Source organism: Equus caballus, chromosome 6, assembly GCF_041296265.1.
Source record: "Equus caballus isolate H_3958 breed thoroughbred chromosome 6, TB-T2T, whole genome shotgun sequence".
Taxonomy (NCBI): domain Eukaryota; kingdom Metazoa; phylum Chordata; class Mammalia; order Perissodactyla; family Equidae; genus Equus; species Equus caballus.
In genome coordinates this window covers 69,536,903-69,561,230 of record NC_091689.1, presented here as the reverse complement: position 1 = coordinate 69,561,230, position 24,328 = coordinate 69,536,903, and the positions used below count along the sequence as shown (strand labels likewise).

At 38.4% G+C, this 24,328-nt stretch overlaps 1 protein-coding gene and 1 long non-coding RNA gene across 16 annotated transcripts in view; one reads left to right on the top strand and one right to left on the bottom strand.

Annotated features, from left to right (window-relative positions):
- The window catches only part of LOC106783274 (uncharacterized), a 120,585-nt gene extending 101,527 nt beyond the window's left edge, over positions 1-19,058 (top strand). For 2 of the 3 annotated variants that reach the window (XR_011440030.1, XR_011440025.1), the window contains one exon: positions 18,176-18,635. This is a non-coding gene — a long non-coding RNA (uncharacterized lncRNA). Of the gene's footprint in view, positions 1-18,175 lie in introns of all 3 variants that reach the window. The other variant, XR_011440027.1, reaches the window with a different exon arrangement.
- The window catches only part of FGD4 (FYVE, RhoGEF and PH domain containing 4), a 190,999-nt gene that overhangs the window by 73,774 nt on the left and 92,897 nt on the right, over positions 1-24,328 (bottom strand). Inside the window, exon 1 of one of the 13 annotated variants that reach the window (XM_003365190.5) lies at positions 8,614-8,972. The exons of 9 other annotated variants lie outside the window; for them this stretch is intronic. In XM_003365190.5, coding sequence (XP_003365238.1) covers positions 8,614-8,704 — 91 coding nt within the window. In that variant the 5' untranslated portion in view covers positions 8,705-8,972. Of the gene's footprint in view, positions 1-7,828; positions 7,930-8,613; positions 8,973-24,328 lie in introns of those variants that run through there. 3 more of the 13 variants (XM_070271229.1, XM_070271225.1, XM_070271233.1) reach the window with 3 other exon arrangements.

Genomic DNA, 24,328 nt, shown 5'->3' with positions numbered 1-24,328 from the left:
TAAGACCCTCAACCTATTCTCAGGTAGGAAGATTGAAATGCCCCTGAATCAGGGGACTGCAAACTACAGCCCAGAAGTCCCTCAGTAGGAAGATTAAAACACATCTCAGTCAGGCGTCTGCAATCCACAGCTCACAAGCCAAATTTGGTCCACCACTTATTTTTGTCAATAAAGTTTTATTGGAATACAGTCACGTTCATTCTTTTACATATCGTGTAGGATGCTTTTCACTAAATTGACAGAGTTGAGCAGTTGCAGCAGAAATTATACGGCCCGCAAAGCCTAAAATATTTATGACCTGTCTGACCCTTTACAGAAAAAGTTTGCAGACCTTGACCTAAATAACCAAGGCAACAAACCATGGATAGTGCTATAATTTTCCAGTCTTGGTTCTGTCCCCAGGTAGCAATATGACTTTGGGCAAGTAAAACACTCTAGGCTTCAGGAGATTCACTGGCAGCATCATGGCACAGTTGGACTTACAGATGACTCCGGGGTACATCTGGTAAATTAACAGTGTTATAGGGTATGATCTTTAATTTTTTATCCGTATAAATCCTGCATGCCTAGCATGCTATTGATTCAGTTGCCTTCCTAATATTTTTAGTAAAAATTATCTTCCCCAGCTATCTACCGCACACGAACCAACAAGCCAACAGGTCATGCTTTTTGGTCAGTGGTTCTCAACCATGAGCCACCTGTGGAGCTTTAAAAAAGAAAATCGCATTACCTAGGCTATATCCCAAACCAGTGAGAGCACAATCTCCAGGGGGTGGGACCCACATATCAGTGTGTTTTAAAGCCTCTCAGGTAATTCCAATGTGCAGTCAAGCTTCAGATCCACCATTCCTACGTCATGATAATAATCTTGGCTCAAATTAGTATTTGCAGTGGGAACTGTATGAAACGAATTCCATAATTTTAAGCTATTAAGCTAAAAGCCCACCAGAATTATATTGTAAAATGCAGACACCATGAAGACCTAGTAAAATTTCAACAGAAATGATTTAAGCTTATAGCGTCAGTTAACTCCTGTTTAAGCCGGCCAATACTTACACACCGAGTATGAGACCCTCTTCACCATGTGGGAGGTAAAGTAAAATTATCCCATTTTTTAGTCCACTATTGAAAAAAGGCTAGGCATTTCCTGGTTTACTATATGAAAAGCTACCAATTAGGAGCCTTGAGAATTCAAGAGGGAGAGAATTTTTGGCCAATGGAGAGTATGGAAAGCTCTGCTATGAAAGGAGAGACGTCTGAAACAATAAAATTGAAAATTTTTATGGACTTCATAAACTCTGAAAGAAATAAAAACAGATGTAAGAAAAGGACTTGAAGGGCAAAAGAAAGTTTTTTTTTTTCTAAGATCTATAGCCAACTCATTTATTCAAGATGTCTGGTTTATATATTAACCAGAATCATAGCTTTTCTTCCTCCTTCCACCCACTGCCAAACTATTTTCCATTTATTCACAATGAATTTATCTGCAGGTCCAGAGAGAAGAAGAAAGTCAAACTGGCCAATGTTTCGTAAGGTTTGACAGGTTGTTGCTAAAACCAAATAGAACTGTTTTTAATTATCTCCGTCACAAGCAACGAGAACCGACCACTGTTTCTCTTCACAAAAGGGAAGATTTTCATTAATGTTGCATCTGATTTTCTGGTTTATGTTTCTACACTTGATTTCTCTAAACCCAATTCTCAGCAGGTAAAACATTCCAGGCTAACATTCTTTGTAAACCAACTTCTGCGAGCTTCTGGCTGCTTCACATTGTTACTTAAAATTACTGGCTGACTTCCAGCCTCAGCCCACTGTCCTCCAACACTTTGTTCTGCACTTACTGCCAACTGTTCATTCACTTTTCAAACCTAAATTTAGCATCATGGCAATAATGGATAAAATGAAATCTACCAAGTAGGAAAAGCTCCTTAGGGTCAGCCAGTTCTTCACCCCAAGAGATACTTATTTATTTACTTTTTTATTATCATTATTTCTGTGTGTGTGAGGAAGATTGGCCCTGTGCTAACATCTGTTGCCAATCTTCCTCTTTTTGCTTAAGGAAGACCGTCACTGAACTAACATCTGTGCCCATCTTTCTCTATTTTGTGTGGGATGCCACCACAGCATGGCTTGACTAGTGGTGCTAGGACTGAGCCCAGGATCCGACCCCACGAACCCTGGGATGCAGAGCATGTGAACTTAACCACTATGCCACAGGGCCAGCTCCCAAAAGATACTTATTTTAAACACCAATGCTATCACTGTATGTAGTCCAATGGCCAGGATCAGCCAGATCTGTTGTGAGAAACAAAGCTGTTTATCGGGGAAGTGCATTTTTTTCCCATAGGAGAAAACAGGATGAATTTGTAAAACCAGAGGTTGAAAGATCAAAATTTTGACATGATTATTATTTACTTTGTGACAGTGAGAAAGTTATTTAACTTCCTCATAAGTTAGAGAATTTTTTACTGCTCTGGTATCATTGCTTAGGTACAGATCACAGGTAGACAGATGCAGACTTCAAAAGCTTCTATTGGTGGCTTCTATTGCTACTATTCCTGGTGGCAATTTCAAAATATCTAACAAGGTATGTGGCTTCCTAAAAAGGGCTCCTGACAGTCTCTAATCTACCCTAATTCTCCCCTTTGATACTCTCTCTTTTAAGACAAACATTAATATAAATCCCATTTTACTAGAAATTTAACAGTTCTAACAGTTTTTGCTTAACAAAGTTAGACATTTGCATTCCTTACTCCCTGCCACGTGATCAGACCAGTAGGCCTCGTATTTTTTCCCTGGCTGGATTCTAGATGGGGAGCACAATAGCAGTGTGTTCAGCTTCTAACAGTGCAAGGGATTGTTTCAGTCATGCAAAACTTAAAAAGCAAATACTGCATCTAGCTTATCTATTATTTCCTATATTTTTATCTGGCTGACAGAGGGAGGAAGTTAGGAAGAAAAAGAAGCCAATTCATCAGACATAATCACTTTCCTAATTCTGAATTTAAGACTACATTATGTAAGTCATGTTTCGTTATGTCTAATATGATTGCTCCTACAAAGAAAAAGTTTTACTATTTTATTCATTCAGTGATGAAACCAATCTTATTGCTTCCTTGCTTAAAATTCTTTAATGGGACTGCAAGATTCATAGGAAAGAAAAAACTAATTTGCACAAAGGACCCTTCACCATCAGACATCAACCTACCAGTAAAGGCTTCATGTCTGTCTACTCCCAGTCCTGCACCCTAATGGTCCAGTCACTTTCCTATCATCTCCACTCCTGGAACTCATTACACGAATCAAACAGTCAGTCGCTCCTCCTTTTCTAGTCTCCAAACACATATTTTGTACCTATACTCTGATATTTGTCCTGCGCAGTCACTGCTTTTAGATGTCTATGATGGAAACAGACTTAACCTTCCTTGAAGGCAGGAGTATGAAGAGGTTTTAAGGATTGAGTCTGGTGAATACAGTTATATTTCCCATCTCTAAGCATGTCTCATTACCATTGTCTTATATCTAAATAAGTTAATGAGTTTTAGACTTCAGGGGAATAAAAAATATCTTCTGGGGACCGGCCTTTTGGGCGAGTGGTTAAGTTAGTGAACTCCTGCTTCAGCGGCCCAGGATTTCGCCAGTTTGCATCCTGGGTGCAGACATGGCACCGTTCATCAGGCCATGCTGAGGTGGTGTCCCACATGCCACAACCACAAGAATCCACAACTAAAAATATACAACTATGTACCAGGGGGCTTTGGGGAGAAAAAGGAAAAATTAAAAAGAAAAACTTCTTTGCTCCATATTTTTATTCACTATTTTGCTATTTTATGCTGTAAATTAGTAACTCTGATGGAAGAAAATAAAAAAAATTTTATTGGGCAATATTAAAAGAGAAAAACTGATGATGTTCCATATAAATTGGTAATCCACCAGTTCAGTAGTAATTAGGGGGCTTTACACTGACGAAAATCAAAAAATAATCATTTTCAGGGGCTGGCCCCGTGGCCGAGTGGTTAAGTTCGTGCACTCCGCTGCAGGCGGCCCAGTGTTTCGTTAGTTCGAATCCTGGGCGCAGACATGGCACTGCTCATCAGACCACGCTGAGGCAGCGTCCCACATGCCACAACTAGAAGAACCCACAACGAAGAATACACAACTATGTACCGGGGGGCTTTGGGGAGAAAAAGGAAAAAATAAAATCTTTAAAAAAATAATAATAATAATCATTTTCAAGCTTTATATATTTCTTTTTACTATGCTCAAAATAGATTTCATATTTCTAAGAAGTCATGTGATCTAATAATGTCACCATTATTCAGATAAATATATTATCACATAGCAAATAAATTCATAGAATTTAAGTGCTGATTATAGATTTTAAAATGTAGATCAGTTACCAATTATCCAGATGAATTTGAAAAGAAACTGCACAAAGTATAAACACATAAATAATTCTCATACTTTAATTCATACTCCTTCAAGTCAAGCTTTACAAAAACTATTAAGAGGAAACATTTCTAGATTGTTACATTTTATTCTATCTCCTTTCTTTTCCCATCTCCCTCCTACAGGAGAGATTCAAAGAATTAAATGCCTTAAATGCAGGAGGGAAAAAAACAAGCAAAACAAAAAAGGGGGAAAATATACCCATAATACATAGCAAAATATCTAAAATAGTTTCTCTTCATCTTGCCACAATTTTCTCCATGCAAATTGTTCCCCAAATTTCTTGGCCTCACACCCCAAAACTTCTCCCACCTATTTGCTCTCTCCTAATAGAGATCCGTAATTCATACTCCAAAACCATTTACTGAGCCCATGCATGGGCTCTAGTCTCAATGCACCCCGTCTTCACCCCATTCTTTATCATTGTGATCAACTTGGCCCCTCGGACTTCCAATGGGAAGAAACGCACTACTCAGTTACTGCTCAACAAGGGAGACCAGAAACTAGTAAGCAGAATATTTACTGCATAAACGAGAATTGAGGGAAAGAAATGAACAAAACTACAAATAATTTATTAACTTCTCAATAATCCTGCTCATTTAGCTTTAAATTTCCTAACAAAAAAGGTCATACAAATATTGAAAATGTATTCATTCAGTCAACTAATATTAATGAAGCACCCAGTATATATCAGTTGCTTTTCTAGACCCTTCAGATAGAGCAGTGAACCAAACAACATAAAAAGCATCTGTGTAACTTGCCAGATGGTATAAAGTGGTATGAGGAGGACAAAGCTGAGTAAAGGAGACAGAGAGCGCTGGGTGAGGGAAGGCAAGGAAGGACCCCCTGATCTGGTGACAGTTGAGCAGAGCCATGAAGGGAGTGACACACACAAATATTTGGGAGATCAGCATGCCAAGCAAAGGATAAAACCACAAAAGTCCTAATGTAGGAGCAAGGTTGACTATTCAAAGAGAAATAAGGAAGATAATATGGACAGATAAGAATGAGCAGGGAGCACGTCTGGCACTGAGGTCAGAGTTAACTGGGTAGAGGTTCAAGTCAGGATAGGTAGGGTCCTGCATACCATGGAGGGAGATGGGAATCACTGAAGGGTTGTGTGCAGGAGAGACAATGATCTCTTTTCCATTTTTAAAAAAGTTTTTATTTATTTATTATTATTATTATTATTTTTTAAGGAAGATTAGCCCTGAACTAACATCTGCTGCCAATCTTCCTCTTTTTGCTGAGGAAGACTGGCCCTGAGCTAACATCCGTGCCCATCTTCCTCTACTTTATATGTGGGGCGCCTACCACAGCATGGCGTGCCAAGCATTGCCATGTCCACACCCAGGATCCAAACTGGCGAACCCTGGGCCGCCGAAGCAGAATGTGCGCACTTAACCACTGTGCCACTGGGCCAGCCTCTCGTTTCCATTTTCAAAGGAGTACTCAGGCTGCTGGGTGGAAAACGGACTTTAGGAGGTCACTGGTAGGTACGAAGCTACTGGAATAATCCAATGAAAAGCTGAGTGTGGCTTGAACCAGGGTAGTAGCAGTGGAGGTGTTAAGCCATGGTCTGGCTGACATCCCCAAAAGCAGGATTTATTGATAGACTGGACATGTGTTAAGAGAAAAAAGATTCAAGGAAGACTAAGGTTTTTGGTGTAAGCAAAAGAAATAACAGTTGCTATATAAGGACATGGAAGAGACTGGGCCACAATGACTTAGTGATTTTACTTTTTGTTTAAACTTTTTTTTTTTTTTTCCCAAATCTTGTCTGCATTCATTCTCTAAGAGAGGGAAAGAGTGGTTTTGCCCCAGAACAAGTTTTAATAACCACCAGGTAGGATGACCAACTTTCATGACTAACACTATTTTTCTTCTCATAGGCATTTTCCTTCTGCATCCTTCAACACATGACCAGCCAACTATAGACTCTGGGTCAATTAGCAGAGGAAAGACCCCTTACAGGGATCTGATCTAAAAGGGCTTAGCAGGTACTGTGGGAGGGGATAAGTCAGAGAACATATTTAAATCAGGGTGAAGATGTTTAACATATATTTCAGGCCAATAAAAATTAGCTCTCTGGGGCCAGCCAGATGGTGTAGTGGTTAAGTCCGCACACTCCGCTTTGGCAGCCCGGGGTTCGCAGGTTTGGATCTAGAACTGCTGGTCCAGCCACGCTGTGGCAGCATCCCATATAAAATAGAGGAAGACTGGCACAGATGTTAGCTCAGGGCCAGTCTTCCTCACACACATTCACACAAAATTAGCTCCAGATTATATAAAGAAGAAAGAAAACAGAGAGTAAAGATGATTATCAGAGGATAGATCAGAAAGGGAGTGGGGATGGATAGATCTCTAAGCACCTAGGAAAAGGCCTCTTTGTTTTTTGAATGAATGGTGTTCTAGTGGCTAAGGAGAGTTGGTTAAGTTTAAATCTTAATCTTGGATTGCAATTTAACTTACATACAGTGGATGAAAATCAAATGAAGATTGTATTATCATCCCCACAAAGACTGAATACTTCCTAAAGAGTCATTCATCACAGTCCGTTTTTCACTTTTCAATTTTCACATGAGTTTGCCTATAAGCCTAAGTTTTAAAAAGGAAAGTTTCTCCAAGTCAATAAAAAAACCCAAAACTTTTATAATAACATGTTCACTAAAAATGCATATTTAAAATTTTTCTGAGACAACTTAATAGCAATAAAATAACCCAGCAGTGTGGGCAGGAAGTGCTACATTACTGTCTCTTCAGTTTAAAAGCCTTAAAAGGAACTTCTAAAGCCCACATTATTGTAGTGGCTACTCACCACAGGGCAGAAAATTCCAGTAGCCGTTCTCTTTCCATCTGAAAGCTGCCTTCCAGGAGGGAATAACTAACTCTCTCCAATCACCCCTAACTGTTTGAAGATGGAAGGAGAAGGGGCAGAAGCTGTTCCAGGGAATGAGAGAACTTCACTGATGGAGAAAGAAAATACTTCCCTTTTGCCACTTCAAAAAAATAAAATTTATATTTAGAATGTGATGGTAAACCACGGAGAGATCACACAAACCTTGAACTTTATGCAAGGAAAGTGGAACCCCTTGTACAAAGAAATCGAGGCTTCTGCCTGGATGATGGAGGAAGCCGGGACAGGCATGGACCGGGCTACCCGATCTCTAGCAAGTACTGGAACCTGGGAACAGAGCCAGCCCAGGCTGTGCAGCTGCGGGAGGAAGCCTCAGCTTCCTTCTGCAGGACCACGACCAACCCCACCCTTGAGCCTCCACACTCAGTGCAAGCTCCCTAGGCCAACAGAAGGGAAGAGGGACACCACAAGAAAGAGAATCTTGGTGACTACGAAGGCTGCCTGCTCTAAGGTTTAGCTCACCTTGTTTAGCAGTGTAGATATTCTTCAGGAAGGTTCGCATCCATACAGAAACAGGAAAACAGTTACACAAAATGAACCCATTTCAGTTTTAAAAAATATTTTTAGCAGAAATTTCCTGTCACATGATTACATTTCTACCACACAGGAGAATTTCATTCCTCTGAAAGAATCGATTTCTCATTAATATACTCTCTAGAATACTGGGGGGTGGAAAACAGTGGCTTAATGCCACTAACAATTAAAAGAAACAAACAAACAGATGCCTACCTACCTCTACAACGTTATCATGTATGGAAACAAGTAACAAGTACCCCCCTGCGCTTTGCTACAACAAGACGACCGGGACGGTGAGGCTTTGTTTGTTTGCACCGAACACTGCTCCCTGCAGTAGCACAGAAAAGGATTAGTGGTAAACATTTCTTAGCTTTGTTCACATGAGAAATGGAAGGAACAAAAGAAAACTTTTGATTTCTTTCTCTGCATTCCTCCATCAGTGACTGGATTTTCAAACTTTTCTAATGTTAGTAAGGATGAGTCAGAGAGAGAGAACTATTAAATAAATTTGTATTTCGCTAACCCAGAAGCCGCCTCCTGGAAGAGCCAAAAACCACGAATATAGTTCATATTTTAATGTTCAAGTTGAAAAATAATGTAAACCTTATTCTTAACTTTAAAACAAAACCAAACTCTGCCACTTTTATGTCCCTCAGCTGTGTTATAAATGGACCCATAGACACTGAAAAAAAAAAACCATGAGAGATACACTAGAAAATGAAACCACTTACCTTGGTCAGTGGACATGATTTCACATATACTGATAATCAGTCTACTTTGGCTTGATAAAAAAATGTTCAGCTTTATTCTTCTAAAGTTCATGTGATAAATTTCACTCCTGGCTTTACAGCCGGTGGTAGACTGGAGATCACGCAGATCAGCCAGAAGCTCTGATCGGTGCCCTGTTTACTTCAAGGCATTCTTAGACCTTACTGCCCCAAGACAACCTCATGCATAATATGCCACACCTCCCAGAGGAAGGGCTGCTGCAGTGTTTCTTGTGAGACTGAGTGTATGAGGATGGAGAGACTTCTATTTATTGCAGGAAAATAAACAACAACAGAGGCACATGGAAGCTCAAAGGCACTGGAAATACATTTGGGAATAGGATGGTTTATAAACTGACTAATTCCTTAGCTATTAGTAATGCTCTAAAAAAGCCAACATGAAAACAGTTTGTTTCCACTTTAACTGGGTCCGTGCCCTTGACCAAAGAGGTTACAGATTCAGGATTCACAGGCTTAAGATGTTAAAATGTTAATTTGAATGATCTCAAATGCTATTTTGTCACTTATGACTTTCCATTTTAGCACAGCTCACTGATCTTGGTGAATAAATAGTGCAGACTGAATAAATACTACTCACCAATTTCCTAAGGAAACCAAGTTTCATATGGTATTTCAGAACACTGGTAAAATACTTATTACTCATTTTTATATGTCTGTATAAACATATTTAATCAGCACTATAAAAATTTCTCATAGTCCTGAAAAATCAGAAAATGTCAATTTAAATATTTATAAAATCACAATGAAGTAACAGGCTAGACACATCACCCTCATGGTTGCAAATAACCCCTGCCAAGCCCTCCTCAGTGTGTCCAGATGCAGTGGTTCCCACACTGCTGTGTGCATCAGGTCACCTGGATGGCATCTGAAAACCCACACTGTTCCACCTCTAGAGTTGAATTCTACCAGTCTGTGGTGGAGCCCCAGGATTTGCATTTCTAACAAGCTCCCAGGTGCCACAGACACTGCTGGTCTCGGACTGCACTTTATGGACCACACGTGGAGAACCACTGGGCAGCAGCTTGCCTGTCTGGAGTCCTGACTCACTCACTGATGGCCTAAAGCTCTGGCTCAATTGCACCCGCTTGTTGGTTGTCAAACTATGGTGCTGCGTGTTGCTGTGATACTGAAAGCTATGCCGCCAGTATTTCAAATACCAGCAGGGTCACCTAAGGTGGACAGGTTTCAGCGGAGCTCCCAGACTAGACAGACTAGGAAGAAAAAACCTGGAAGCCATCCACTTCTGAAAAAAATTGGCCATGAAAACCCTGTGAATAGCAGCAGAGCACTGTCTGATAGAGCGCCAGAAGGTAAAAGGATGGTGCAAAAAGACCGGGTAGAATTCCGCTCTGCTGTACACAGGGTCGGTAGAAGTAAGCACAGACTTGATGGCATTAACAACAAAAAAGAATTGCTTAATGTTAGGGCAGCGGGGCAATGCTCAGGATGAGGTATGAGGGGCTTACGTATACACGCAAATGCCACTCACAGTAACTTCTGCCTCCTCATCAGGAAGTAGGGGTTATTGACCCGATAATTCTTAATGAAAGAAATGTGTTTGCATATTAGGCATGAATAGGGTTTTACAACTAATCTAAAAAGAACAGACAATTAAAACATGGAGAAGGGAGTCAAAGAAAGAGAAGAAACCTGAATTGTCTTTTATTTCCTCTGCAAACTCCACCCGTGTGTTTAAATTTCACTGTGGCAGGAAAACTGTTTAGATTTGATTCCAAGACCACTTAGCCTCGGCAAGTTTCAGTAATGTAAAAAGCAGAATGTTTCTCTGTCATAAAAATGCCCCAACTTCTGTGCTTCCTGAGCTTTGATAGCAATGTTTAAATTACAATCTCAGGTTTGGTTTTCAAACAAATACCTTTTCTTTTTTTGCAGCTAAAATTTACTTAGTGCCAGGTGCTATGTTAACCACTTTCCATGCAGCATTTTATGAAACCCTCACTTTAAGGTAATAGTAATTTATCACTATTTTACAGAAGAGAACCACTCTTCTGTGAAAGCAATAATACAGGTAAGGTAAGGAGTAATAATTTATCACCACTTTGCAGGAGAGAAAACTAGGTTTCAGAGGTTAAAAATATCGTGGCCAGTAACACTAGTAAAATGACAACCTTTAAGAAATGAAATTCACCTCTGTACAATAAATTAAGATATAATGAAATCCACTTTTGAATCTTTTTTTTCCCCCTAGGAAAGATTCACCCTGAGCTAACATCTGTAGCCAATCTTCCTCTTATTTTTTTTTATGTGCGCCACTGCCACAGCATGGCCACTGACAGATGAGTGGTGTGATTCCATACCCAGGAACCAAACCCGGGCAGCCAAAGTGGAACGTGCCAAAGTTTAACCACTAGGTCACCAGAACTGACCCTTAATCCACTTTATACATAGATGAAAACCAAAACATGATTTGCAACTAGGAAGTGATAATTAAAATAAAATATAACTATTATGATTGACTCTCATTGTCCACAAGTGGATAATCTGCAATTATATTCAGCATCTACCGCAAACTTGTAACTAAATTCTAAGCTCCCAACAGCAGCCATGGCAGTTTCTTATAAAGTTAAACATGCACTTCCACATAACCCAGCGATCACACTCCTAGGCACTTACCCCAGTGAAATGAATACTTACATTTACACAAAAACCTGTACATGAATGTTTACAGAGGCTTTATTCCTAAGCACTAAAAGCTGGAAAACACCTAATTGTCCTTCAAGTAGTGAAAGAATAAGCAAATGATGGTAAATCCATAAAATCGCCTAACACTCCGTAATAACAAAGAACAAACTAAGGACACTCATATGTGCATTAGAAAGAAGCCAACTTAAAAGGCTGCATCTGTATGATTCCACATGACAATCTGGAAAAGGCAAATCTATAGGGACAGAAAATAGATTTGAGGTTGCAGGGGGCTGGTGGTGTGGGAAGAGACTGACTGATTATGAAACGGCACGATGGAATCTTTGAAGATACTCTGTATCTTCATTGTGGTGGTGGTTACATGCCTGTATGCATTTGTCTAAACTCAGAATTGTACCCTAAAGATGGTGAATTTTACTGTATATAAATTATCTCAATTTAAAAAAATTAAGGAGCAAATAAAGCAATTTATTCTTTAAAAAAGAGAGGGGCTATGAAAGGGATGGTTTGTCTTGGATAGTATAAACTCAAAACTAAATCAGTTTTGGTATGTCCACTGCCTTTCTCATCATCAATAGGAGAGCTAATCACCGGTTCATTTTGTTTCCTATGATTTTTAATAACTTTGAAAAATTCAAAAGTGACCTAATTAGCTCTCTACAGAAAGTCCATTTGTGAACATTGAAGTCTAGGATGGTATATTTAAAAGGCCTTTTCAAATAAATGGTTAGATAATTTAATTTGGTAAGATTATTTGTCATAGATATAAGTCCTGAAAAATATCCAAAATCCATGCTAACAGACTCATAGCTATTCACAAAATACCCTGTGCACTGAAGACTTCATGGGCTGTCGCCATGCTCTCAGGCTTTTCCTCCTTATAGAGGGGTGGTTTCTTTACAAATTCTGAAGAGTAAGGAAAACTCAGAAAGTTCTGTCAAACATCCACATGGTATTTCATAACCACTTGCTTTTTCATTATATTGCACTTAGTTTACTTTCTATTAAAGGCTAGCTGTGTTATTTTCAATAGCTTACCAATTCTAATGGAAACGATCTACAGCAAAAATTTTAGCATGCAACCTGTGTTTCCTGAATTAAAATCTATTAATCTACAATGTTTAAAACAAGGTGAGGGGGCGTGGGGGGACCAAGTTGTCTGGCCCAGTGTTTTTATTTCAAGCTACCTGGCACATCATCTATCCTGTAAATGAAAACTTCCATATACTAACGACAAAGTTGGCTTTAATAGTTATTTACTAATAAACGTATTTTGGCAATAAAATAACAAGACAATTATGTCAAGTGAATGTTAGCATTTCACTTTGTTCGGATAGAACAAGAGGTAGGAAAAAATAATTGAAGTACTTTTGACTTTCCGTTATCAACTAAGGAGTAAAATCTTCAGATTGATTCTCCAATATTATTTAACTGGGAGGCAATCTCCATTTTCACAGAATGAAACTAATCTGAATCTTAACCCATTTTGCACTCTTTAGTCTTCTAATAACGGTCTAATAAAATCAAATAACAATTTGGTATTAAAACGATTCCCTTGTTAACTTAAAAAACACCTTTTAATTTGAAAAACCAACCAATTGATCCATAATATCCATTTTGCATGTCTGTGAGCCTTAATGAAGTGAGGCCTGCAAATTCTTGAATACATGCCAGGTAAATCCTGTTGCTTGAATATTTTTGTACCAAATTATTTTTATACAGATCTTCAAAGCAAGCCTATTATCCCTGAATCTCTCTCTCTCTCTTTTTTTTTTAATTTAATGTACTTAGGGCCAGCCCGGTGGTGCAGTGGTTAAGTGTGCGCGTTCTGCTTTGGCAGCCTGGGGTTCGCCTGTTCGGATCCCAGACGTAGACATGGCACCGCTTGACAAGCCATGCTGTGGTAGGCATCCCACATATAAATCAGAGGAAGACGGGCACGGATGTTAGCTCAGGGCCAGGCTTCCTCAGCAAAAAGAGGAGGATTGGCAGCAGTTAGCTCAGGGCTAATCTTCATCAAAAAAAAAAAAAAAGAGAGAGGAAAAAAAAATAATGTACTTAATTATATTAATTCTTTAGTTAGATATTCAGTTAAAGTCCCAACCACACAGTACTGTTAAAGCAGACAGTACTCCTCAAACTATGGTTTCTGGATGGACGACAACACAATCCTAGATTAAACTGCTGGCCATTCTGGCTTCTAACTCAATTCCAGTACTCTTCTACTTGGGAAGCCCATGGAAAGCTACACATCTTTCTAATGGCATATGGATAGGGAGAGTTTGCATATTTTAGATATACAGTTTAGGAAAAGAAACCTTGATCTGAAATGTCATCTCACTTTAGAAATTCTCTTCTAATAAAAAACATATAATCCTAGAGCAAAAACACTCCTTCCTAATCTAAATTATGGAATTGATCCTCATGTCCTTATTTATAGCCTGTCTGATCTTATCTGTGTGGATTTCCTGTATCACACCACTTATTTCATATGTTCACATACACAGATCAGCCGTAAACACACTTTAAATCAGTGATATTTCTTCTCTTTTGGCATTTCCCCTTATCGTGGTCCACTCTTTTCTCTGTCTTTCATGCCTTTTATCTAGTTTTGCTTTTGTACTAATCCCAGGTACCTGATATTATCTAAATTCAAAGAAGAAACTAAGCTAATTGATAAATATGTTGTTTCTTCTTTAATTATGCCCATTATTATTTTTACGGAACATCTTTGGATTCCACTTGATCAACTCCAAGTAATCACCTTACCCTGGAGGAACTATGTGTTTCCTGTAAGTAAATCACCTTCACTTCATTAAGTAGTTAATTCTGAGATTTCAAATTCTACAATTCTCATCTTGCCATCACCTAGATTTCCGCCTTTCCCGCTCTAAACTCTGGAAGGAACCCATTCTTAGCTCTCACAAGAACTTCATTAAAGAACATACGCAAAGCACTCAACATCATGCGGGGCACACAGATGTTCATTCCTCTTCTCCGCTCAGTCCCTCCTTATCACAGTCCCGATGCCTCACCCACCTCCCAACAGTCACTCTTTACAAGTGCTTTCTCTAGCAGTTTAGTGTGCTTTACCTGCATCTCTTTCATCTCTATCTAAATAAGGATGTCCACCTATAGGGGTCTAGTGCTGAAGTTGCCATGTATTGCGAGTAAAACATTATTGCAACTATTTAATGCTACAGAATTTCAGTTGGGGAAGATGAAAAAGTTCTACAGATGAATGGTGGTGATGGTGGTAGAACAATGTGAATGTACTAATGCCACAGAACTGTACACTTAAAAATGGCTAAAATGGTAAATTTTATGTTAGGTATATTTTACAATAAACTGGAATATTTCCCACCATCAATTTATGCTATCGACCTCAGTCAGCTTATCCTTGCTGCTCCCCAGTCTATTAGTTCACGCTTCTGAGTTCCTACACTATCGTAGACTCTCCATTGCCTGTACTGTTCCTCTGCATGCTTCTCTTTCTTCTCTTCTCTTACCTACTTACCTACTGTGTACAACTGACCCCAGGAGGGCTGCAACTGCTGCACTATGCAGAAGATTCTAAAATGTCTATTTTCCGTACCAACCTCTCTTCAGCTTTCTGCTCTCATTTATGTAAATCTGGAAAGTACCTCCTTCACTGGAGAAGGGAAGTTTAAACTTTATCATAAAGGATAAGTAGGATTTCATTAGGCAGCAGAAGGAAGGAAAGGATCCTATTTCAGGTCTTAGTGAGGAAATGTGTGGCAGACCTGTAAACTTCATTACAGCTTGCAGGACTGTCCATCACTCACCAGCTGATATCCTCGAAGGCTGCTGACCTCACCTAGAGTGAAATCCAAACCCCACAGAAGGCCTGAAGGTTCTGGCCCCTGCTTACCTTTCTAGCCTCATCTCTTGCCCCTTTGCTTTCAAACTAAGTTCCCAAACCATGTTCCCTCTATCAATCACCAGTTTTGAGAAGGAAGTCAAAAAAAACATTTTCTTTTCATAAATTTCCACAGGAACCTATTATTTTTTCCAACTTTGAAATAACCATGCAGCTTCCACAACAGGCTCCTCTGCGGCTTTAAGAAAATAAAACTTAGGCTTTGCCCTTATCAGGTCAGATAAAGGGTAAAGTATGGCCAGTTGGTTGGTATTAACTTAGGAGGGAAGAGAGAGGGCTCTTATTTCTCTGTTTTTTCATCAGCTTCCTCATCCAGATTTCTTTTAATTACTGTCTTCCTTTCCCTAACATCCTAATGCACAGCTTGCTGGTGTAACACAACTGCTTAGGCCTTTTCTATTGTCCCAAATATTCTTAAAGGACAAACTCAGAACATGGAAAGAAAAGATACCCTAAATATAACCAGCACCATCCTATCTTTGCAAATCGTCCTCTCTAATCAGCCCACAGATAATGACACACTTAAACATGCAGCTTCCTTCTTGATGCATCGCAGAAGTATATTACAGAAATAAAGAAAATTCCAAAGAAAGAAAGAATATTAGCAGATCCAGATTTCAGTAAGCTTTGAGATAACTTTTTCTACTGTCTTCGTAAGAGGAATTAAGACCAAGGATAAAAAGGGAACTAATTTAAAAAAACACGAACAGCCTATTTCCAACCTATGAGCCTTAACTGATAAATGCGTACTTGATAAATTATAAATTTACTTGCTTGAAATTTTCAACTTATTACCCTGACGATCAATATATTGTGAACTTTCCCAACAGTGCTGAAACAGAAATAGGTTTTCAATATTACACCATGGATTATAAAATATCCACATAGTCTTTAAGACACACACTTTAGTTTGTACATTAATGACTAGTAGAACTCAAGATAAATAATCTTTTATTAGTAAACAGCTCACTGTCCATGGAGTATGGCTTATCTTTATCCTCTACTCAAGGTAGTAAAGGCAAACATATCTAGCATGTTGACAGATAACACAAATGGGTAAGGATACAGGTTTAGAACAGGATGAATTAAGAGTTAGTTGTAGCAAACTGGAGAACGATTTTTTTTTTTATTTAAACTTTAAAACTCAGAAACATTGTGAGTCAAAGAAAACTTTGAGCCACCAATTTGAGATCGCTTCTAGAATTGTTCTATCTGTTTATTTACAGAGAATTACTGAGCCCCTACGTGGGACTCAATACACTGTCCATGGCACACTGCTAGGCAGTTGAGGATTGTTGACAAAGTCCTGACCATCACTTTCCTTCAATCTCACTTTCCTTTAGCCACACTGTCCTTTTCAGTTCCTACGGCCTTAAGGTCTTCACATACGACTAATCTCACTATCCTCTGTGGATTTCCTTTGAACACTTATTTACAACTGTATGTTCATTCAATGTCCTTGTTTAGCATGTGTCTTCCTGACTATTCCCAAAGCTTCTGGAGACCAAGGATCATGACCGTCCCATTCATTATTATGAACCCCATGTTCATTGTGTCAGACACTTAACACAATGTCATTAAATGGTCCCTTCCAGGGAGTCAAAGGGAGAGCAGATAAGTAAAATGGTGATTGTCTGGCTGGGGCCTTGTTACTCTTATAGGTGCATAGAGGAGGGTCAGGGAAGGTTTTCTAGAACAATGATCTCCAAACTTTTTGATGGCACATCCCTCTTAGTATGAAATCTGGGCACTGCACTCCCAAATATGTATATATGATACGTGCATGTATAAATGTACACGTTAAACACAAGTATTACTGCATTAAAATGCATACTGTAAAACACAAAAATAAAACTTAAAAGAGGATGAGGTAACAACAAAATGTTATTTTTGAAAAAACAATGTGATTCAATCTGTTTTGTTTTTTAAAATCTTGGTTAAGTATTTCATGATACAGCAATTTGAAAGAGCGGATCTAAGTCAACTTACCTCCATTCTTGGTTTTAATGATTGCCCTACCTGAGAAAGATTCACTGTTCTAAAAGGAAGTACACCATTGGCTAAATTTACTAAATCATGGCATACATTTTTAAATCCCACCTACCAATTACGCAAAGGTTTTGCTTGAAATTCTTGTAGTAAATTTCCATCTGCCTTGATGTCTTGGAAGGTGTTAAATTTTTTTATTTTTGAAAATTTGGTCTAAAATCTACTAAAGCTATTTCAAAGATTTTTAAACAAAGTTAACAAGATGTGTATTTAAGTTTAGATGTGTGCAAAAAATGAGTTTTTAAAAAAATAAATAAAAAAATAGAAGATACATATACCAATTTTGGTGATAAAATTATACAATCATGGAAACATTTCCAAACAATCATTTCAAAAATGCTCTGTCCAAAAGTGAAGTGCACTTTTCCTCTGCCAATTACTTTCTTACTCATTCGAATGTCCCCTTTACCTCAAAAGGACAGGTTCTGTTTTTTTTTCCAAATATATCTGCCAGGTAAGAACCCGCTAACCATGTCCTGACAGACACTTGTCTTCACATGAAAGGTGAGTGAATGAGGAACATTTGTGGTTTTTTGTAAAAGAAAAAGACACAATGTCTTTGGTCTGACAACTTGCTTAAGTACCGTGCCATTACAAAACGTACAAATCTCTAGGTGGTACGAAAGATGTTTATGGTCACTTGTTACCAAGTATTGCCAGAATTCCACTAACTAAGATAAAGTCATCTTAGTGTGTTTAACCAGCCAGGCCTAAAAAGCCATGGGCACAAAAGAGACAAGTGAGCTTGCTACTGCCTACCTCCCGTTCTTCCCTCAGAATTCCTCACACGTGCCTGATATGCTAGATGTATCTGACACATAGATGGAAGGTCCCAGAATAAATCCATATATATTAGGAAGGCTAAGGTGTGTTTTCTTTTAAACTCCTTAGGCAAAATCTTCCAAGTTCCAGGATCTGCTTCCTGCACTGCAGTGGTTCAGCTCTTACACGCTGGGACACATAACCCTTCATGGACCATTGCTCTGGAGAAGGCAACTTCTAGAAGATAAGTAGTATTTATGTTCCTAGGTAGTTTTTCACAGGGATTTTGTACATTTCATCTAATAACCCTTCAATCTTCAAGTTATTCCTAAAATTTAGCTATGTCGTAACGCTGACATAGATGCTATTGTACCAATGTTAAAATGATGATGACTATAAAAAGCAGGCAGCATAAACAGTAAACACTACATGCAACAACACTGAAGTAATTTGGAAAAAAAATCTCCAGAACGATTTTAAGTTGAATTCTCCTAAAACTTTAACCATATTCTTTAGATCAGTCTAGATGCTAAGAAGACCACCTAACCCAATGGTTTGATTCTAGAATATCAATTATGATAAAAAAAAATTAAGAAAATTTCATGAAATTAAGGATAGCATTACATTTTCATCTAAAAGTAACTCAATAATGTTGATAAAGAAATATTTGAAAAAGAATGCTATTCCCATAGGAAAAGATACCAGTTAAAAGAACATCATTTTTAAGCTTTGCATTGGAATAAATGTTTTTAAATTATAAGATCCAATCCTGAAGAAACCATCATCTCAAGCATCCCCAGTGGCAGGCAAATTGAAACATCCATTGAGGAGGCAAAATGACAATGCATATCAAAACCCAGAAAACTGCACCTCACCTCACCCTGCCACTGTGGGCAAGAGATCCTAAACAAAAAGCTGCCCACATAAAGGTGAATGTCACGGCATTTAGAAAAGGGGAAAATTAGACGCAACCTCACAGTTTAACAAAATCATTTTTATATACTCCCTCCCCCAAGACAAGGTCAGTTCAAAGTATACAGAAGCCACACAATATTTGCTAATTTGAATGAGTTAATAAAGAAGCTTTACTAAACACTTAGGCACTTTTTTGGTACTCACTAAAAACACACGAGACCTGAAATTGCCCAATTTAAATTAGGGTCATTTCCAGATCCACTACAGTATTATGCAGCTATAGTCCCAATACTATGTCATAGATATGTACTCATTAGATAAAATTACCATCTCAAGCCAAAGTACTAAGTTTCCCATTTCTTTCTTCATTTGAATAGCAGATTAAAGTTTTGATGTGTCCATAGGTCAGAGACATTTTACTAGAGAAGAATTTTTACTCTTATTGTTTATAAATAAACCTTCTAATAACTACCCTGGAATTTAAAATGAGAGGTTTTTATTCCCTTTAAAGAAACTTTATTTTAAATGTAAGAGTTTGCACTAGAAGATCGCTTTATAATTTACACATTATGTAGTTCATAGTATGCATCAGTGTAAACATACAGGTTTAGAATAGATAACCTTGTCAGTTTCACCATCATTACTATTAACCAGGGTGGGTCTAAAAGACCAGGTATCACGCATACTCAGTGCAAATAGAAAATGCTGCTGATACTAATCACAACTTTAAATAGGGGAACTATTTCCACATCCTATAACTTTTCAAAGAGCTTTTTCTCCTGCTTACTATTTGTTGTTTTCGTCCAGCTTTCTGAGAAGAGTATTTTGACAATTTTAGTTATTCCATTATATACTAATTAGAGATCGACAGCCTGTTATTTATTAAAATCAAGTTACTAGTTATAGACTGGGTTAGACTTGTTCAATAGAATATCTTGTTTTTTTGAAAACTCATTTGACTGCCTGCTTAAAATTGGTATTATATAACCACAGTTTTCAATTTATCCTATCTTTCTCTATGAGATTTTGGTCCTTATCCATCCACAATCATTTTTATTTTTGAAAGACACATATACTCATATATATCTGTGAAAATACAGTTTCTGTCTGCCTGTTTTTATCCCTGCTGTTCAAATAAAGGTAGGAAGTTTTACTTCAAGAGTAAATGAAGTTGTTTGAAGTAGCACCACATATGGAAAGCCAAATGTCAGCATAGTCTGGCAAGACCAGTAGGGATAGGCAGGAAAGCAGATTTTTCAAATCAAAACAAATATGTATAAAAAAGGACTTTTGTTTCATTCACAAAGATTATTGTTGCTTTTAACTCTGCAGCTCTACTGATGATGACAACCTTCCAGTTCCTCAGTGATTCTCAAACACTTTGAAGACGTTTGGGTAAGACTCATTCTTTTCCTCATTCCTTCCATTTGATGCTTTATCTGGCACCTTCTATTTGCTGGTCCTTGTGTGAACACCTGGGAGCATAAAGATGACCAACGAAATCCATGACCCCAACAGCATCCAATTTAATTAGGGAGAGCTGGACAAGAACGGGTCCAGCACCACCAGAGATTTGAGGAGGAACTGTTCAACTCTCTTTGTTGGAGTAGGGCTCTTTCCAGAGTGGAGACAAGCAGCTAGATGAGGTAGATACTGTTCCAATCCTCTCGTGTGGTATCTCTCCTTGTCTTCCAAGTGTTGAAACGGCAACGCAAAATTGTCACTGGCAATTTGGGTAAGTTCCTTTACCTTAAATTTCTTTTTCTTAGCCTTAATTCAGTTCAACAATCTGAATTTAAAGTGGAGGAATAAAATAGTTCCTAGCCTCAGGAACTCAATATTGTTGGGGAAAGACATAAGAGAACAGCCAATGGCAAAATACGTTGATGATAAATATAATCACAGAGTGCTCCAGGAGCTCAGAGAAGAGTAATGCAGCTGGGAAACAAGGTTTCCTGGAAGACTGGCAGTTGAGCTGTGTCTTAAAGGAGCCCACTTAACACTGAAATTTTTTTTCAGTCGTTAAAAAAAATAAAAACAAAGACCAACATTGTACAGACATTTCTTGTCTCAATATTGACCCTGCTTTAATAGTTTATTACTGAAATATGTATATAACTAATTTCCTGCTTAGATAGATTTTAGACATTTTTGCATAAATATAAATATTAGTTTTTCCAAGTTATACTGTGAACTCAAAAGAATGCTGTTTTAATTTTGTCATTCACTCCACAGCAAGGGTTCAGTTACCTGTTGATAGGCAACAATTTTAAATGGTAGGAATTGCTACAATTTGAATTATGATACACAAGGAAAAGTAGTTCTTTTTAATGTCGGATTATTTTCCTTTTGCCGTCATGTTTTCCTTTTTTGCAAAATGGAAACATACAATTTATCATACTAAGATTTACATGGACTTATGTGGTATTTGTATTTGAAATTGTAAAAAATATAAATTTCAGGAGCCAGCCCAGTGGTGCAGTGGGCCGCTCTGCTTCAGCAGCCCAGGGTTCATGGGTTCGTATCCTGGGTGCAGACCTACACACTGCTCATCAAGTCATGCTGCTGTGGTGGTGTCCTACAAACAAAACAGAGGTAGACTGGCACAGATGCTAGCTCAGGGCCAATCTTCCTCATCAAAAAGAATACACACACACACACACACACACACACACACACACACACTTCATATGTAAATGTAAACCAGTTAGCCTTGTGATGAGATATTCAATACAGTTCCAAAGTCAAAAGTAGGACTTGAGCCTGCTTCCCCTCTAATGATGCATCATCTAGTCAGCAATCCAAGCTGGAAACTTCAGCACTGTCCTTGACACTTTCCACTCCTTCACCCCATCCACACATCTAGCTAATCACCAAGTCCTGACAATTATACTCCGACAGACTTTTCAGTTCCTGACGTCTTCTACATTTTTGTGCCACTGTCTTAATTCAAGGAACTCATCATCCCTCTCTTGGACCATCTGTTCCCTATCAAAATGGCAGGGAAGCTTGCCACCCCAACCCTTTCTCTACGGTGCTGTCAGAGTCATCTTTCCAAAAGGTATAAAGGACCAAGTTGCTTGCCAGCTGAAAAATCTGGAAGACACTTGTCCACTGCCAACAGGATAAAGTCCCCATAAGGCCTGGTTTACACAATCTAACAAAATTCAGTGCCATTATCTTACAAATCCTAACCACTCCACACCTACATTCAATCCCAATACTCTGGTTACACCCACTTCCTTGGATTCCAAACACGTATTGTGCTTTCATCATTTTCAAGCCTTTATGTATGCTGCTCCCTTGACAGGAAATACCCTTCCTTCTCCACCTGGCAGAACTCTCCTCACCCCTAAGATGTGGGGCAGAGCTGTCTCCAAGGCAACATTTTTCTGATTCTCTGGCTTGGGCACAAGTCCTTCCTTCTCTCTGTGCAATGACAGCACCTTGTGTGCACTTTTACAGTCTTACCAGTTTGCATTATACATTTTAGTTACTAAAGTGAGCTTATTGAGAGCAATACCGTATCTTTACTGCTCAGCACAGTGCTGGACACAAAGAAAACACTTAAATGTTTATTAACGGAATGCTGGGGTTGCCTAGACAAGGAGATAAACCTATCTAACTTTATCAAAGGAGAGTCCATTTGATCTGTTCCCCCCTAGAAATTTTATGCAAACATCATGCCCTTGCCCCTTTCTGCCAATGTTCACAAACAACAGAAGAGCTCTTGTGGGAATTTATTATACCTGTGGGCAATCAAGAGAAACAGTTCTGAGTGGCTGAGGATGCAGGAAAAGTAGACAGCCATTATATGTGCTTCAAAGCATCTGCCTTTCACTTCCATCTGGCCAAAGTAACTCAGTTTTTACTATTGTTAAAAGGTATATGCTTCCTGAGAGGGAAAGAGCTGGATCTTGGAACAGCCTTTTTCAAAGCCATTGTGCATTTTTGGTAGTCAAACTATCGGATTAGCTAGTGGCTTGTCTACCTGGTACAGAGCTGGTTCTTCTGAGAGAAGAAACTACACTCTGACAATTTTCTATGACAAAAAGGCAGTGACAAACTCTGAATAGGGGATGGGGGTGCTAATCTGGAAAGAGGAGTCCCAAATGTTTTGGCACCAACAGATACCTGAAAGCTGAAGCTAAGTGAGCTCAAAGTCATGAGCCCTCAAAGGACCATGACCTTGAGTTTAGGATATACTCTTCAGAATTAGTCTACGAGTTGTTAATCATCACAGAAGAGACTCAAGGTACACAATGATCAGAAAGCATAAAATAACTCAAAAAAACTCAAGGAAAAAAGATATTGATCAGTTTTACAGTAATAATTTTATGCCTATTCCATGTTTTAAAGAGGAAAAGTAAGCTTTACAGAAAATGCTAAAGTAAGTTTCAGTCCTGAGATCAGCTTACTCTTTAAGGTGCTATGCCTTTTCCTAATGAGCAAAAGGAATATACCTTTACTATTACTTTGCTTTGGCAAAAAGATGACACCAAACACAAACACACACACACATACCCCTACCCACCCACCAGAAAGATTGAAGGTTCTTGGTTCCTGTGTAGTTCTGTGTAGTTTCAAAGAATTTTAATATCTGAGATTTAAACAACTCTCATGTTGAATTTATAGCAAAGCTGTTAATGTATCTCTGCCATAATTTAACTTAACCACCAAAACATAAAAATCACGGCTCATCACCCTTCCTTCCTAGAATACAGTTAGACTCACAGACAAGCAGACTTACCATGGTGGCTTCCCTCCGCTCTCTTGTTCAAGTTTTGTACCACTTTACTCATCTCACTAGAGGATGAACAAGGAAAATGCTTCTCCCATTTGGCCAGCCAATTTGGTTACTATCCTCTATCCATAAACGCCCAAATCCTAACTCTGCCTTAGCATCAATCATTAGCAAACCTTAAAATGACTTCCATCACATAATCCAACACCAGCCTATCACCTCCTGCAAGTTCTGACTCAAATTCAGTGCCACCTGCTTAATCCCACAGACTCTGATGTCTCTTATATAAGAATTTCACCTCTCTTTCACAAAAGCTACTTGGCTCGGACACCTTCTCCTAACAACCATAACAATCATTCCCAAGAAAATTCTGTTTCCATAACAGACTATTTGGGTTGAAAAGGATTTTAGAAATAATTTAATTCTACATACCTGACAGATGAATTTTCTCTACAGTATCTCTTATAAGTGCTTGTCTAATTTCTATAGGAATACCACCAGTGATAGGAAAATAGCTCTTGAACAGACTTTTAAAAAGTCTATTAGGAAATCCATCCTTAAGATTTTATTATACAATCCATAACACAAATACATACTAGCTTATATTGGTTATTGTTACTTTA